The sequence below is a fragment of the Odocoileus virginianus genome, chromosome 23 (genome assembly GCF_023699985.2).
Source record: "Odocoileus virginianus isolate 20LAN1187 ecotype Illinois chromosome 23, Ovbor_1.2, whole genome shotgun sequence".
NCBI classification, from domain to species: Eukaryota; Metazoa; Chordata; class Mammalia; order Artiodactyla; family Cervidae; genus Odocoileus; species Odocoileus virginianus.
This window is the reverse complement of record NC_069696.1, coordinates 7,478,894-7,495,820: the sequence shown is the minus strand read 5'-3', so window position 1 is coordinate 7,495,820 and position 16,927 is coordinate 7,478,894. Positions and strand designations below refer to the sequence as shown.

At 56.0% G+C, this 16,927-nt stretch overlaps 1 protein-coding gene, 1 long non-coding RNA gene and 1 other non-coding gene across 5 annotated transcripts in view; 2 read left to right on the top strand and 1 right to left on the bottom strand.

Annotated features, from left to right (window-relative positions):
- Positions 1 to 3,695, bottom strand: part of LOC139030558 (uncharacterized) — a 16,680-nt gene extending 12,985 nt beyond the window's left edge. The window contains exon 1 of the long non-coding RNA XR_011482924.1: positions 3,410 to 3,695. This is a non-coding gene — a long non-coding RNA (uncharacterized lncRNA). The remainder of the gene's footprint in view (positions 1 to 3,409) is intronic.
- CBX7 (chromobox 7) overlaps positions 1 to 16,927 on the top strand; it is a 20,516-nt gene extending 3,589 nt beyond the window's left edge. Inside the window, exons 3-6 of one of the 3 annotated variants that reach the window (XM_070453344.1) lie at positions 6,052 to 6,117; positions 10,104 to 10,170; positions 12,823 to 13,174; positions 13,556 to 16,927. In XM_070453344.1, coding sequence (XP_070309445.1) covers positions 6,052 to 6,117; positions 10,104 to 10,170; positions 12,823 to 13,174; positions 13,556 to 13,713 — 643 coding nt within the window. In that variant the 3' untranslated portion in view covers positions 13,714 to 16,927. The remainder of the gene's footprint in view (positions 1 to 6,051; positions 6,118 to 10,103; positions 10,171 to 12,822; positions 13,175 to 13,555) is intronic. The other 2 variants (XM_070453346.1, XM_070453347.1) reach the window with 2 other exon arrangements.
- LOC139030743 (U6 spliceosomal RNA) lies at positions 4,662 to 4,768 on the top strand. Its single transcript, XR_011483145.1, has one exon. It is a non-coding gene; the product is annotated as a U6 spliceosomal RNA (small nuclear RNA).

Here is a 16,927-nt window from a genome sequence, read left to right as displayed (position 1 = left end):
CCTGGAATCCCACCCCCCACCCCCACCCCGGGTTCCAGAGTTCCTCTTGTCTGTGCCAGGACAGTCTGTGCCTTTCTGCTGTGTTGCTGTTGGGGGTGACCTGATGTTTGGGTCCTGGGAGTGTCCTGGACACACAGTGGTGAGAGACACAGCAGAGGGGAAAACAGCCATGCTGCCTCAGCTTCCCTCTCTACAAAATGGGTTCAGTAATCCAGGCCCAGCTCTCCTCTCACAGGCGTCTTCACTTTGTGGGGTGAAAGGTCTGGGGTGTGTCCCAGGTGGCCTGCAGGCATCCTATTGATTAGAGCTGGTGGCTGGCCAACCAGGTAATACACTCATCCATTCTTGCTGCCCTGCTGCCCTTTCCCAAACACACTGAGACTGAAGGATAATCCCCTCCTCCATTAGGCAGAGGGGAGGTGGGCTTCCAGTCTGGGTGAAGGGGCAGTAACAGGAGGTGGAAAACTAGAAAAGGAAGGTGCTCAGAGTGGGCATACTCCCTGGTACTCACTCCCCTTTTAGCTTCTGCACCAGAAGCCATTGCACTGGACTGTGGACACTAGTCTGTTGGCCTTCAAGGCATTATTGGCTATTTTTCCTGCTGTGTAGACTCCCTTCTCTAAACAGATGTATTTGTCTGTTTCAAGTTCTTTCCCCCACTTTTATTTATCCTGAATGAGTATGTCTGCCCATCAGAGTTTTGGTCACGGGAAGGACCTGGCATTCTAAGAGCGGCCCCTGCTTAGTTCTGCTGGCCTATGCCTATGCCCCTGGGGCCCACTTGTTCCCTAACATTCTGAGACCACCAGATGGGCCTTCATGACTACTTTTTGTGACCCCCCCCCCTCCACGGGAGTTCAGGGAGTCTGTGTGGCCAGAAGACCTGGGGCATCTCTGACTTCCTCACACTTTTGTCCTTGTTCACAGCTAAAGAGCTGGGATCCCTTGGACAGGTCCCCAGCAGAGCAGAATCTCTGCTTCCTCATCTCCAAATTGGAATGAATCCTCCAACACAGCAGTGATGTGAGGATTAGATGATAGATACAGAAGTACTTAGTGCATGCTTAACCCAAACAAGGCACTTAGTAAATGTTTGCTATTAATAGTAAGTTACACAGCTGGGCTCCTAGGTCTCTCACCAGCCAGGAGAGGGGTCTAGGGGGATTCTACTCCCATCTAAAGTAGCCTTAGCCCTCATTTAGATCAGTCCTCTCATGTTTCAAATGAAACCAGGGCCCAGAGAGGAGCGGTCACTACAGTAATATAAATGCCAACACAGTGCAGCACGGTACCCACTTTATGCCAACCACTGCCACCCAACTTCACTTGGGGGACAACAGATTCAGTCACAGAAAGAAGGAGGAGAACCAGGGCCTCTTTATCACCCACTTTAGTCTCCCCTCCTCAGGGGGCCTTGCTTGAAGAAGAGGCTGAGAAAGAGGGTGGGGAGTGGAGTAGTTGGACTAGCTGCTCCCTGCAGGCCTGGGAGCCTTGGCTATCACAGTGCCAGCCTGGGAGGGAGGGGGAGTCAGACTCTCCTGCTCCCAGCACCCTCCCCATCCTGGGCGGGAGCTTTCTATTAATACAGAAACCACGATGTAAACCAGCACTCACTCTGCCCGGCCCCTGTTGAGCTTTAGGGTGCTTTGCCTGTTTGGAGGAATAACTGCCCTTCCTCCCCAGCAGATGGGGTAGAGGAGCTATCCTGCTTGTTCTGGAAAGAAAGGGCAAATGGCACAGGGAGGGGCTGGGGGCACAGGGTGGAGGAGCTTAATAATCAGCTGCATGCTCTCAGCCCCACGGAGACCCTCAGATACCGACTCTCATCTCAGCCTGCTGGGGACCCTGCTGCCCCTCTTTGGGAACACTTTCTTTCCCTCTGTTCTTACCCACTTGTGAATGCTACCCCATTTGTGGGGAGGACGGCCTCCATGGAGCTTTAGGAATGATATCCGTGTATCAGGGTACAGCAATAACCAGGCTGATATCAATAAGCCTCTATTAAAATCAGGCATTGGCTCACTTAACTCATTTGTCTAATGGCAACCCAGTGGACAGATGAAGAGACAAACCCTAAGCAGAGGCGGCCTTCCCTCAGATCATAAAGGTGGCACGATTTGAACTCTGGGCACCACCATTTCCTCACCTGTCAAGTGGGACTCTAGCCTCATGAAGCCCTATGGAAGGCAGCCTGAGACAAGAAAGGGTTCATAGCAGTGCCAGACACAGAGGAGGCGCTTCTTTGTCCTCCAAGGCCCTGCTGAGTAGCAGCAGCAGAGTCCTGAGTTTGGTCTTGGCAAGTGTGTGTTTGTGTTCTGGAGGCTTTTGATATTGACTTAATTACTGCTTGTTTGCTTTTATTATGTACTACATTTTATTATGTACCACAAGTGCTGTATGTGGCTTAACACATCTGATTGTCACATCACCCCTAAAAGACATGGACTATTGGTAGCTCTACTTCACAGATGAAGAAATGGAGGCCCCAACAAGTGAGTCACCTGCTCACCGCCGCCCCCGCCAGTCTCTCAGGGAGCCCGGCACACTGCTTCTCATTTCGGTGGCTCGAAATCGGAGTGGGGGGGGCTGCTGGGTGGCCTGGCTCTATGGGGCGCCCATCCCCTGGCACTGCGGGAGCCTGCGCGGCAGGGCCCAGGCGGGGCGGCCGCGAGCCTGTTTACCCCGGCTCGGGGGCGGGGTGGCGGTCACGTGGCCGTGTTTACCTCGGAGCCGGCGCGCGCAGTCCCCGCCCACCGCCCTGCCCCTCATTGGTCGGCCGGGTAATCTGGCGAGCGCGCGCCCGCGTGCGTGCGTGTGCCCGCGCGGCTGCCCGGCCTCTGGGGGCGGGGCCCACGGCGCGGCGTAGTGGAGCCCTCTGTCGGCCTGCTTGCGTTCCGGCCCAACCGGCGGCGCGGAGACCGAGCCCCAACGGCCGCGCACTCCTGTCTTGTCTAAACCCGGGTGGTTCACAAAGCGTGACCTACGCTCGCCACGGCCTCTGGCTCGCCACGGCCTCTGGCTCCCCACACTACGGAGGGCTGCTGATGGCCGCCTCTTTCGGAGGGGCGAAGGTGTCCGAGAGGGTGAAGCGCCCGTCCGGCGACCCCCTCCCGCCTTTCCGCAGCGGGGCCAGGCCTCCTGCTGCCAAGTCTCACCCTTTCTCTGCACCCGCTGTGTGCCAGGCCCCGGGTCAGACGCTGAAGACGTGAGCAATCAGACCGTGCCCCTCTCCCAAACACATCACAGCCCGGTGGGTAGCCAGATACTTCGCCATGTGAGGACCCAAAGGGAGAGGGTGGCCAAGATTCAGCTGAGTTCCAACCACAGACTGGCTACTTACTGGTTCAGTGACCTTGGCAAGATGCTTCACCTCTCTGCCCCAGTTTCCTCTGTAGCATCTGTAACCTACCTCATAAAGGTGTTACAAGGGATGGATGAATCCCTGCGGTTGTCTGCTCTGGCACTTAACCATTACCGTGGTGGCGGTGGTGATGGTGATTCTTAAGATGAGGAAATTGAAGTACAGAGAAGGTTAGGGACTTGCCAGGAACCACACAGCAGCTACATCACCAAAAAATGGGCAGGGCAGGGGGGAAGTGGGCAGGGCAGAGGAGACTAGAGCACTGAAGAGACTTCCACAGCTCGAGGATATGGGGGGTGGAGGGCAGGCAGAGGACACAGAGGAACACAGAGTTCCCCCTCTCTTCTCACTAGGTAGAATTGAGGAAATTCAGCCTTTGTGGGGAGGAAGGGTTGACGTCTCTGCCAGCTGCTGATTGCTTTCAGTTTGGGCTTTACCAAACTATATATATTTTTAAAAATCTCAGTTTCACTTTTGCATTTCTTCAGAATGAGCAGATCTCTGCAGTGACTTCTACAGCCATTCCCAGAACACAAAGGGGCTGGGGCCGGGCTGAGCAAGCTGGGGAGAAGTCACAACCTGCCAGCCAGGACACCAGCTTGATTCATCAATATGTATGGCAGGTGCCAAGGGCAGCAGTAAGGCCCTGGAGAGCAGCTGAGGGGAGGGTTCATTGTGCTTGGAGAGGATGTCAGGGAAGGCTGCAGGACCCTGACTCTTAAAGGATGAGGAGGTCACTGGAGGAAGAGGGCCCCCAGGAGAAGAGCACAACAAGTGCAAAGAACAGGAGCTGGGACGGTGCTGGGCATGTCACACTCAGGGCGTAGACCTTCACAGCTGAGTTCACGGGGCCTTACACAAAGTGTGCAGAAGTAGTGAAAGAAAGGAGGAAAGGCCTGTTGTCAAGCAGCTTATCATTCAGATATAGGCGGGACTACTATTAGGTTTCACAGTAACCAGGACAGTTGAAGATGAAGGTTTTAGCTTAGCTGGTTAGAAGATGGCAGGGGCAGGGCCCGGCTTCTCTCTGCCTTCTAATACCTGCTTAATACCTACTCACCTCCCTTCTTGTCCAGCAAACCTGAGGGCAGCCTTGGCCAGAATCACAGCCTGTTGCTTTGGGTTTTGTTTTTGTTTTTTTTTTAACATGCCCATACACATTTGTGTGCATATTTGTATACATACATAAATGTTTTCAAGTTACATTTTTTTATGTACTGGCATCTGTTTATAATGAATCATCCTCCCCCCCCCCCCGACTTTTGGAAGTTATATAAAGTTTGCTTTTAAAATTATTCAAGTGCTCGCTTCGGCAGCACATATACTAAAATTGGAACGATACAGAGAAGATTAGCATGGCCCCTGCGCAAGGATGATACGCAAATTCGTGAAGCGTTCCATATTAAAAAAAAAAAAAATTATTCAAATAAAATAGCAAGCTAAGTTAAAGGCAGATGCTAAGTAAATAATCATGCAGATGGAAGAAGGATAGCTGAGCTCTGGAATTATCCAGGTCTGTCTCAGCTGTCTGGAATGCTGTCTGGCCTGGGAGTGGTGGAAGGTCCCTTGTGGAAAGACCTGGGGTCTGCTGTAGGATCACTGCACCAGACAGTCTCTGAGCATTTACCAGATTTCCTGCTATGTGACAAGGGACCTTCAGAGCTGGCCTTGATGATGCAGGTGTGTGCTGAGGAGGGGGGGGAGCAGCTGGGCCAGGCAGAGCCCACACTGGGGCTAGGGCAACCGGGGGGCTAGGGACAGCAACAGTAACAAGCACAGAGCACTTCCTGTGCACCGGCCGCCGTAAACATGTGAGCGCATTTAGTCAGCACAAGAGACCTTTCAGTTCAGTCCAGTCGCTCAGTTGTGTCCAACTCTTTGTGACCCCGTGGATTGCAGCACGCCAGGCCTCCCTGTCCATCACCAACTCCTGGAGTTTACTCAAACTCAAGTCCATGGAGTCGGTGATGCCATCCAACCATCTTATCCTCTGTCGTCCCCTTCTCCTCCTGCCTTCAATCTTTCCCAGCATCAGGGTCTTTTCAAATGAGTCAGTTCATCACATCAGGTGGCCAAAGTATTGGAGTTTCAGCTTCAGCATCAGTCCTTCCAGTGAATATTCGGGACCAGTTTCCTTTAGGATGGACTGGTTTGATCTCCTTGCAGTCCAAGGGACTCTCAAGAGTCTTCTCCAACACCACAGTTCAAAAGCATTTATGGATTGGGAAATCAGCACAGAGACATTGAGCCGCTTGTTCACAGTTGTACTGCCAGCCAGGGCAGAGCTGGGGTTTGAACATGGGCAGTCTGGCTCCGCAGCCCCTGTTCTTTACCACATGCTCTTGCCTCTCATGGGAAGGGAATCCAGGGATGTATGGGGCCTGCCCTCTTTCAGTTCAGTCACTCAGTCGTGTCCAACTCTTTGTGACCCTGAGGTGAACATGGGGATCTAGTTGGGAGCTAGATGAAGTCATTTTTAGGGTGACATGATCAGGATGAGGGGAGTTCTGGTGTTGAAGCCCCCAGAAGGCCACCAGCCTAGTCTGGTGGGCTAGGGACAATTTATGGGATTAGGTGACAATTACAGGCTGGATCAGGAAGGGGCAAGTCCTGCCCACAGCAGCTGTGGCCTGTGAATGGGAGGCGGGGTTGGAGGCGCGGCAGCTCTGACTGCTTGTTTGTCTCCCTAGGTACAGCACGTGGGAGCCGGAGGAACACATCCTGGACCCCCGCCTGGTCATGGCATACGAGGAGAAGTAAGGGGCTCAGCCGGCCCCGGGGCTGCGGGGGGACGGCAGGCTCTGAGGTTTCGTGGGGAACTGTCGCTGGCTTGACTCCAAACAAGGGTCATGGGCCCCAGGGGACAGGGGTCTGGCAGGGACAGCTGCAGCCGGGGAAAGGTACTAGGTACCAGGTCCCAGGGCAGCCGAGGGCCCTGTCCATTTCCTGCTGCTGGGTGATGTCAGCCACTCTGCTAACCACCCCAGGCCTCGGTCTCTTGGCCATTGTCAGCCACCCCCAACCACACCTGCCCCAATTTCCCCAGAAGGTAGGGGTTTCCATTGCCATGATAAGGTGAAAATGGGCATAGAGATGCCCTGCATGTGAGGGGTGGCAGTGTCAGTATTGTCCTGTCAAGCCCAGCGATGAACCCAAGAGAGATTTCTCCTAGAGACCCTCTCACCAAGTCTGATGAAGCTCAAGAAAGGGCGGGGTTGGGAGGAGTGTGACTTTAGAGCCAGGACAGTTGGGTTGCAGTCCCTCCTGCTTGGCCCCCTCCTAGCTGGGTGGCCGTGGACAAAGCTGCCCCCAAGTCTCAGTCTCCCGTGTCTGCCAGGGCTCTGCTGCAGTTCTGAGGGTGGGTTAGTGATTGGCAGCTCCTCCAACGGGCTGTGAGGGCACACCTTTAATGGAGAGCTTTTGCCGAAAGTGTCGTTTCTCCTGGTAGGAGGGCTTTTTGAGCATAATCTAGCCATTCCCTTCTGATAAGCCTTGGTGTTACCGGCCTCCTTGCCAGCAGACTGCCCAATCTTTCTGCCTCTCCCTGACCCATCTCCCCTGTAGAGTGCAGGACCATTTTATAAAGTCATTTTTATTTGGTTCCTTTTAGTAACCTCTTGAGACAGGGATGAGGGTCTCGTTTGACAGATGAGGAGACCGAGGCTCTGAAGAGCTAGGGGACTTGTCCAGGAGCCTCATGGCTGGGAGACAGTCCAACTAGGGCTTAGTGGGGTGGACCTCCTGACTCCCAGTGATGCCGTTCCTCTGCCCCTCCCCACCCCCTTCTGATCGCTTCTCCCCCAGGAGGTCTCCTGCTGCTGGTTCAAAGGAAATGTTCCCACTGGTCTTTCCTTTAAAAATCACAGTGTTCCTGTCCCACAGCTTCTTTCTGTTTCCCGAGTGCTGGTGGGACCTTGATCCAAAAGGGTTGTGACACTGGGAGAACCCTGTGGAATGTCCTGGATTGTGGTAAGACCATTGGGCAGGCATCAAGGGCCTGGATCAGCATCCTGGCTCGGCCACTCCCCAGCCGTGAGGTGCTGGGCAGGGCCTTTTTCCTCTCTTGAGCCTCAGCTTCCCTGTCTGTGAAATGGGGAGAACAGTGCTGACCTCGTGGGCTCTTGTGGGGAGCAGAGGTGTGTGAAGGCACTTCACGAGCCATTAAGTGTGGACACTCAGGTGCGAATTGTCTTCCTCATGGTAACGGGGGTCACCTAGCTCACACTGTCATTTGTTCAACCAGTTTTTATTGAGGTCCTCCTGTGTGCTGGGCACTGTTCCAGGGACTGGGGCACAGCAAGGCACAAAACCAGCAGTGTCCCTGCCCTTGTGGGGCTCACGTTCCAGCGTGGAGGCCCGCAGTGAAAAGTAGGCCAGTGATAATATAGATGCAAACGTGTGGCTGCTATTCGGACAGGGGCGGGGCGGGGGCGCTGCTTTCAGACTGGTGGTTGGGTGCTGGCGTTTGACCAGAGACTTCAGCTGAGTGAGGGAGGGAAGGAGCCCAGTGGGCATGTTACAGAAGACCATCCAGGGAGAGAGCGCACTGATGCAGAGACCCTGGGCTGAGGAGCGGCATGGAAGCGATTGGGGCTCTGAGCCTGGCTGTCTGGACTGGTGTGAGCTGGGCAGGGGTGGGGCATTGCGGAGTGGGCACGGGCAGCTGAAGGAGTGGAATGCAGCTCAGACTCTACCTCTGAGTCCTGTTAGAGAGGGTTTGGATGTTCCTTTGAGTCTGAAAAGTCAGTAGTTAAGGGACAAATGAGACCCACTGTCTGGGACCTGCAGACCCACTGTGTGGTTTGACTTCTTCCTCCTCTCTGGGTCTTGGTGAGAAGGACGTAGAAGAGGGGTGATGACGGTTCTAACACCTGCTTTGCAGTGTTTTTAAGGGACTCTGGTCAGGGAGTCCCTGCATCCTGGGAGGGGCCGAGGGGACACTGAGGCCTGGCTGGGGCCACGATCCCCACAGCCCTGGACACTGAGGGGCTGAGGGTTCCAGGGTTGACAGAGACTGGTCCCTGGGTAGGTCAGGATTGGACGGAGTGGAAGCCCCCACCTTGCCCTCCTGCTCCCCCCACCCCCACAGTTACAGGGCGGAAACTTGGGCACTACAGGTGGGGAGCCAGGTCATGTGGCCTAGGCTGCAGGCCTGCCCCCACTGGCCCTAACTGGGCCCCCAGGCTTGACCTCGCCAGGCTTGGCACCCGGAGCTCAGCATCTTCACCAGTAGTGAAAATTGTCAGAATTTTGGCACTGGTTAAGTGACTAAACCTCTGTGTGCCTCAGCTGTAAAATGAGGATAGAAACTGTGCCTCCCCATAGGGTGAGGGTTACAGCATTGAGAACAGCGCCTTGTACAGCGTGCCCAGGACATGGTAGGAAATATAATGAACAACACTTACACGGGTATAATAGATACCTTCTTTTCTCTCAAGGCCCTTTCCCTTTTCCCCCCTCTCTATTTCCTCCTCCTCTTCCTTTTTTTCTTCCCTCTCTTCCTCTCTATAATCTTAGTCTTTCTACTCCCCGCCCTCGCCACTTTGAGAAATGTCAGGGACCTCTTGCTCCCCCCAAGAGCCCTAGGGCTCAGCTGAGAAGGGAAGCTCGTGCTGCAGACCAGGAAACTGAGGCCCAGAATGGGAGAGTGGCCAGCCAGGGTGTCCCCTGGGTCAGGTAGGGGTGACCTGGGCTCCCAGCACCAGGCTCTGAGATTAGATTCTCACTCTCCAGGATAGGGGAGGCCTGATTGGGTATCGCATGCCCTTGGTGCTTCTCTCAAAACACTGGTTCTGGGACCCCAGAGCAGACCTGCTGAAGCCAGCTCCACAGGGTGGGAGGGACAGCTCCACCCCCAGCGCCCCTGGAGTCTGATGCCTGGAAGCGGGTGGCAGCCACTCCCTGGAGGAGGAAAACAGGAGCCATGGACCCACTGGCTTAACTGGGCTCAGACTGAGAGACTGGCCTAAGGCCTCAGAAAGCGTGAGTGGAATGAAGTCAAGTGCAGTGACTTTGAACCGTCCCACCACTTCCAGCACATGGTTGGGGTATCTGGCGTGGTTGCGTGGTGTGTGTCTTTGTATGCGTCCTCAGGTTGTGCCTTGCATGTGTGTGAAGTGAGGAGGGCATCCGGCAGAGAGTCTGGCATCTGCTGGGGACTGATTGCAAGCTAGTTTTCTCCCCTTCCCCAGCCAGACGATACAGGCAATAGGAGCCTGTCTTCCCCACCAGGTTCGTGCAGATCCCAAATTGGCGGGGAGTTCTGGGCAGAGCCTCATGTGCAGAAGGACTCGTCCGCCATTCTCCTCAGCTCCCCTGGGCCCGTTCAAGACAAATTTGATTGAGAGGTTTTTCTACACGTCTCCTAAGAGTGGAAACTGGAAATTGTTCTGGGGGTTGTTCCCAGTTGCATGGAGAGCAGAGGTCTGGCCTGACCTTGGGGCCATGCAGACCACATGTTTTTGGAGATGCCCCCTGAGTCCCACCTCAGTGGTTGGGACCAGTGGCTGTGCCCTCACCTTTAGTCAGCTGAGAAGAGGGAGCCCTGGGAGTTGAACACTCCACCCCATTGTCATGGCCTAAAGCAAGCAACGGGAGGAGCCCGACCCCAGGACGGGCGGTAGCCTGTGGTGGGTGCCCCCCTCCCCCGTAGACGGCAGAGGGCCAGGTGGAGTGGACGCCTTACTTACCCTTAAATGTCACCAGTATCTCCTTTTCTTCTGCCATCTGCTTTGCACCCCAGGGAGGAGAGAGACCGAGCGTCGGGGTATAGGAAGAGAGGTCCGAAACCCAAACGGCTTCTGCTGCAGGTAACCCGGCCAGCTCTGGTGCCATCCCTTAGGGCCCCTTGCTCCCCCACCCCCGCCCCTACCATCTGTGCCTTTGCACCGGCTGGTCCTGCTAAACCACTAACCCTCCTCTGGCTCCATCCAGGGCACTGTGGAGGGTGGGGTGGGTGGGGCACTTAGTGGGTAAGTTTCAGTGGGAGGAGTTGGGAAAAGTCAGAATTCGGGATGGTGCCCAGGGGAAGACAGCATGGGTGGGAGATCCGGTGGAGGGAGGGAGGGTGGATGTATGGCTCATGGGATCCTAGAATATTGAAAGCTTAGAATCTCGTAAATAAACCTCTTTGATGCTCAGTCCCCAAAATACAAAGTTGTAGTATTTGAGAACATTAGGAGCATAAACTTGAGAGTTGAGGAAACAAGGGGAGTCTGGAATGTTAGAATCTAAGAAAAGGAGATTCATGGAATATTGGAATCATAGCCTTGGAATGTCCTAGAAACGTGTCATTTTGAGTGGGAAGAAACCCTCTGCTTGAGGTCTTAAGGGCACTCTGCTACCCTTTGCTGGTTAGCACTGAAAAGAGGATGTAGGCTAGAGTGATGTAGTTCTGTGATTCAAGGCACGTCTCTGAGCGCAAGTTTTCTTTTCTACAAAATGCGGATGATAACAATACCAGCTGTCCTTAATTAGGCCCACCTGGGACTTTAAAGCCAAAACATAAGGCTTCTTGGTTCATGTGCAGTGTGAGCCATGTCTAGCCTCCTGTCCACTCTAAATTGTAGATCACATGAGGCTTTTGCCAGATTAGATGGGTCTCCCTTCCTACAGTGGGTGTGATCCCTGGGGTTTGGTGTTAATTGGGTCCTGAGAAAGATAGCACGTCAGACTGAGCTCTGTGCTCCGTGCTCTTCATGAACGAACAGTTTATCTGCACACCAAACCCACAGGGAAGGTGTTCTCAGTCATCTATTGCTGTGTAACAAATTAACCCTTAACTGAGCAACTTAAGGCAGTAAACAGTTCCACCACATGGTCTCAGTCAGGAATCAGGGAGTACCTTAGCTGGTTCCTCAGTGATTCTGGCTCTGATTACAGTCATGATGTCAGCTGGAAATCCACTCATCTGAAGGCTCGACTGGGGCTGGAGGATCTGCTCCTAACGTGGCTACCCATGTGCCTGGTGCATCAGTGCTGGATGTTGACAGGAGGCCTGGTTCCTCAGTGCTGGGCCTTTCCATAGGGCTGCTGGCTGGCCTCATAGTAGGGCCACTAGCCTCCCCCAGGGTGGGTGAACAGGAAGAGCAAGGACAAAGCACCGTGTCCTTAGTGACTTAGCCTCGGAAGTCCCACACTGCAGTATTCAGTATAGAGGGGACTCGACACAGGTGTGAATTCCCAGTGGCAGATATTTGGAACCATCTTGGAGCTGGCTGCTATGGTTTCTTCATTTTTTTTTTTTTTTTTTGGTTTCTTCATTTCTTTGATAGAAGAAACTGAGGCTCTGGGAGACCAGTACCAAGTCACACAGCTAGACTAAAAGCCAGATCTGACTCTTGGTGCTCCCAGACCCATTAGTAACTGTAATTCTCTCATGGTGAGGTACAGAAGAACAGAACTCTACGAGAGTTTATTCAGCCTGTGAGTCAGGTTGAAGGAGTGGTTTCTGATAAAGCTGCATATGGGATGAGCCCTGCAGTGCTGAGGCATTGCAGTAACTTCACAGTCTCCTCCCAGTTCAGCCCTCTTCCCATCATCATGACAACCCAGGCCCATGCCAAGTGATGGGGATTAGCAGGTGGGCCTGGAGCATGGAGCTTGCACCTGTGATGCTCTGTCCCCATTGAGATGTTTGACGTGCAGGTCCCATCTGTGGGCCTCACTCTCTTCTGGGGACTCTTGGCCTCCGGTGACAGCAGAGGAGCTCCTGCCCCAGAATGGCCCAGGCCCTCAACATCGTAGCCCCGGGGACCTTTCTTGGATTTGTATGAATTTCCCCTAGGAGTCAGTAAGACAAGTGCACGAATTTTAAAACTTCAGCCTTTGAATGATGGAAGCACGTGCCATCCAGCCCCTTTTAACATGAATGAGGCAGGACATCGACTGGAGTCTGGACCCAGACAGGACCCCTCCCTGCAGCTCAGAGCCGAGGAGGGCCCTGGGGGAATCTAGGGGCGTCTGCGGCCTGCCAGCAGCACTTCGTCCCTATAGCTGGGTGACACGGTGCACCCCAATGCTGTGTTAACTTTCTCCAAGAAACTTCAGAGCCCTGTGCCTCCCACCGTCTCCCTGGCAGCTGACCGTTTCAGCTTTGGGGGCCTGTTAGAAGCAAAGATTCCTTTCCTATGATGAATAGCTCCTTAATTTATCAGCCGCAGAAATCCAGGTGTGTTTTCTGTTGGTCACCTTTCCATCTGTACTTCTTGTCTGCTCCTCTGCCGTGGATTGAAGGAACGCGACCTGCAGCCCTGGCCCTTGAGATGAGGCTGTGCCTCGGGGGCCAAGATGAAGGCCGAGCTGGGCCCGGCCCGGGGGCTGGGGTGCCGGGTGGGGTGCGGGCTGGTTCTGAGCCCCGAACCTTGGGAAGGGACCCCGGGCGGGAGGGACGGCGTGCGCCAAGGCGCAGCAGCGGGCGGGAGGGCGGGGCTGACCCGCCGTGCCCTGGCTTGCCCCCGCAGCGGCTGTACGGCATGGACCTGCGGAGCTCCCACAAGGCCAAGGGCGAGGAGAAGCTCTGCTTCTCCCTGACGCGCCCACTCGGCAGCGGGAGCCCCGAGGGGGTGGTCAAGGCGGGGGCGCCCGAGCTGGCGGACAAGGGCCCCTTGGTGCCCACCCTGCCCTTCCCGCTCCGCAAGCCCCGCAAGGCCCACAAGTACCTGCGGCTCTCACGCAAGAAGTTCCCGCCCCGCGGGCCCAACCTGGAGAGTCACAGCCATCGACGGGAGCTCTTCCTGCAGGAGTCACCGGCCCAGGACGTCCTGCAGGCGGCCAGCGAGTGGGAGCCTGCCGAGCAGCCCCCCGAAGAGGAGGGTAAGGCAGCCCGGCCCCCGGCTCAGACCCAGGGACCCTCAGAGCTGGCAAGGCCCCTCGAGTTGTCAGGGCCCAGAGAGGGTCCCCTCAGCCTGCGGGGCACCCTGGCACCTAGCCCAGAGTTATTTGCGTGGTCCCACTGGGAAGGAGTGCGTGTCCAGCCAGGGAAGATAAATGTAACCTCTCCCCTTGTGGCCAGCCTCGAACTAGGCTCTGACCTGGCTGGAAACTCAAAGTTATGGTGTTGGGGGGGGGGGGGGGGGGGGTGGTGGAAGGGGGGTTCACACGCGGCAACACACGCCCACCTTCCCCGCCTTGTTGCCAACGCTGGCCTCCCCCCACTCCCGTCTGTCTGTCTGTCCGTCTGTTCCACGGCTGCAGCAGAGGCAGATCTGGGCGAGGGGCCACCTTCCTGGACACCCACGCTCCCCTCAAGTGAAGTGACAGTGACCGACATCACGGCCAACTCCATCACCGTCACCTTCCGCGAGGCCCAGGCTGCCGAGGGCTTCTTCCGAGACCGCAGCGGGAAGTTCTGATCCGCCATTTTTAACTCTTAAAACTGTTTTCTTTGGGGCTCGGGGTGGGGACTTCCGGAGATGAGGAGGGGGTTAGGGCGGGATAATTATTTTATTTAAAAAAAACAAAAACGTTGACCAGGAGAAGGGGTGATGCTCCCAACACTGTCCCCCCCACCCGCCCCTTTCTCTGCGCGGACGGACATTTTCAGAGCTGGGGCAGGGCGGGGCCTGGGGAGGCCTGGCACTGCTCTGTCACTTGGGGCGCCGTCTCCAGGGCAGGACGGGGACAGGGCCAGCCTCCCCCGAACCCCTCTGGCCTGCTTCTTCTCCGGAGAGACAGCAACTGGTCCCGGGACTAAAGGAGGACGGGAAGACCTGAGCCCTCCCCCCGAGCATCCTGCCCCCGCCTTTCTGGTTGGTTACCCCTTTTCCCTTCTGTGTGTGTGTTTGGGGAGGGGTCTTTCTTTTTAACTTTCCACTCCCGCTCTTCGGGGGAGATGGAGGCTGGCTTTGAGTAAAAGCGACGGGGTCTGAGAGCTGAGGGGCCGCCCGGAAGGGTTGGAGATTGCTGGCCACAACCCAGAGAGGTCTCTCCCCCGGGTGGGGTGGTTGCCAGCTAATAAGCCCCTTCTGCTGAGAGCTACTCCCCACCCCACCCCCCCGACCTGGCCTGTGAAAACTGCCCACGTGCGCACCCGGCCTCGCAGGTGTGTGCACTGGCCCTCGTGCCCTCGTGACTGCACGCACGTGTCCGTAGCCATGTGCAGCGGGTCTTGCAAACTTCGTTTAGAAACCCTGACCAGGTGAATGGGTGGTGAATCACAGCACAAAAAAGCTTGCCATAGGTAACCCCACTCACCCCCGCTCCCTGCGCTTCACCTGACAGAATCTGTCCAATCAGCGTGCTTGCGCTGTCAGTGGCGGGCAGGGGTCCGGCGGGGGTGGGGGTGGGGGGCGGCGGTCGGGGGGCGGCCAGATGGCCTTGAGTGCTCCAGGTGTGGGATGCCGTTTTGTGGTTTCACCTGGCCAGTCACAGGTGTGCAGATGTGTGCATGTGTGACCTGCACCAGCGCAGTCACGGGTGTACAAGTGTGTGTGTGTGTGTGTATGCCCTCCACCAGCGCAGCCACAGGTGTGCAAGTGTGTGCATGTGTGCCCTGCATCAGCGCAAGCTCTGAGGCAGTTGGGTTCCATTCCTCTCCTGCACACCCCTTCCCCGCCGGGGCCCCTGTTCTCTTTGACTCAGGTGACTTTCCAGCCCTTCCCCTCCCCTCTTTTTCTGCACCCCCCCTCCAAGTCAGCCAACCAGACGTGGGTGTGGGTGGTCAGGGAGGGAGGGAGCGTCCCACCACCTTCTCAGGGCAGCCCTTGACCCCTGACACCCTTCCTCCTCCTGTTCTGGGTCTCCTCGCATCCACCCTCAATGCTGCAGCTGGGACTAACCTTGTTTCCCCGTGGGGGGACCTCTGCCATGTCTTCCTGTGATCGGGCTGTAGCGGAGGGTGGGTCAGGCTGTGTCCAAGCCCCGCCCCCTGTCCCTGCCCTGGCAGGGCCTGTGTCTGCCAGAAGAAGGGGCGCTCTGTTTCTAGTTTGCACAGACACGTCCTGTGGACTAGTGGCTTCTCCCTGTAGTGAGGAGTGACCTCTTCCCTACCCTGGCCCTGTAGGGGAGAAGCCAGGTTGGGGGTGGGCACCAGGGGAGCAAGCTCAAGACTGGCTCCCTCCCCTGTCCCCATCTCAGGCCAGGCACTGGGTCCCGACCCCCCCACCCCCCCACCCCAGGGCCAGCTCTATGCTCTGCTTTGTCCTCAGGAAGTAGGCAGAATCCTGCTGAGGCTTTCCCAATAGGGCAGTTCTTCCCCAGACCCCTTCTTCCCAAGTTCCCAAACCAAAGACACCCTGCACCCCATTTTTCTTTGGGGTGCCTTGCTGGCCAGATCCCAGATCCCTGCGTGTGGGTCCCCCCTTCTTTTTCAGTCCTTCATTGTCCAGGGTCAATTCAGTGCTTCCATTGGGGGATGGCACCACCCCCACCCCATGACTTGATTCACCCCCAGCCTAGGGGTTTGTGTCTAGAGGAGTATGTGGGGGTGGACTGGGGAACCAAGGGGCTGTGGGGAACCCTCCTGCCTGGACCCCTGGGGAGGGGATGGGCAGTCAGATTGGGTGGCTGTCCCAGGTCAGGGACTCCTGGCAGAGGGGAGGGTGGTGGCAGGGGCCTTGCTGTGACAGAAAGATGCTGGCCCTAGCTTTGGACTTGGCTGGCAGCTTCCAATAAAAGTCACACTCACCCCATCCCCGGGGACAGGTGGCCACCTCAGGCCTCACTTTGAAGAGCTGTTTGTGTCATGTGCTGGTTTGGGGTAGGGGGCTCTTTTGTGGGATGAGGTGACTGCTGCGGTGGAACACTGCTTGATTCTCAACCCTTCATGGCACACAGGGTGCCCTGCTGTCTGGAGGGCTCAACCCTGGGAGCCAAAGCCCTTAGGACCTACCCATCCAGGACACAGGACAGAGACCTTTGCGAGGGGTTGGAAGTGGCCTTCAGGCCTCCTCCAGCCCTGAGCATCCCAGCAGGGCTTGGGGTGAGGGGACAAACGGCACGACCTCCCTCCCCACCCCACAGCCACCCCAGAAGGCCAGTACTCACTTGGGGAGGGGGCGTTGAAACAGTTGGACCACCTGCCTTTCCTTCCCCCAGCCCCACCTGTTTTGAATGTAGAGACTGGTTGGTACTTTTGTTTTGCTGTGGGGTGGGGCAAAGGGCATGTTCTCTGCCCCTGGCACAGCCACCCCCCTGCTGATGCCGCAGGTCACTCGAGGACCACCTCTGCTCTCAGGATGGTGGTCCCGTCGCCAGCTTCCTCCTTGGCTCCTGCCCCGGAAGAGGGCGCTTTGCTGGTCCGGTGGTTTTTGCCTTTGCTTTATAACTGGCCCGCCGGGCTTCCAGGGCTCAGCACAAGAACGCTTCCTTTGCACAGAATGAGCGTCGAGCTTTGTTCAGACTAAATGAATGTATTTGGGAGGGGTTGGGGGGCGCGAGTCGATTCCAAGCACATGCCTTTTCCGAGTGAGTGTGTGCGGGGAGAGCTGGAGCAGATGCAGAGCATGGTTTTATTTTTCTACTGATGTTGGTAAGAGACTGTATAGCATCTATTTATTTAGATGATTTATCTGGTAAATGAGGCAAAAAAATTATTAAAACTACATTAAAGATGATTTTAGAAAAAAA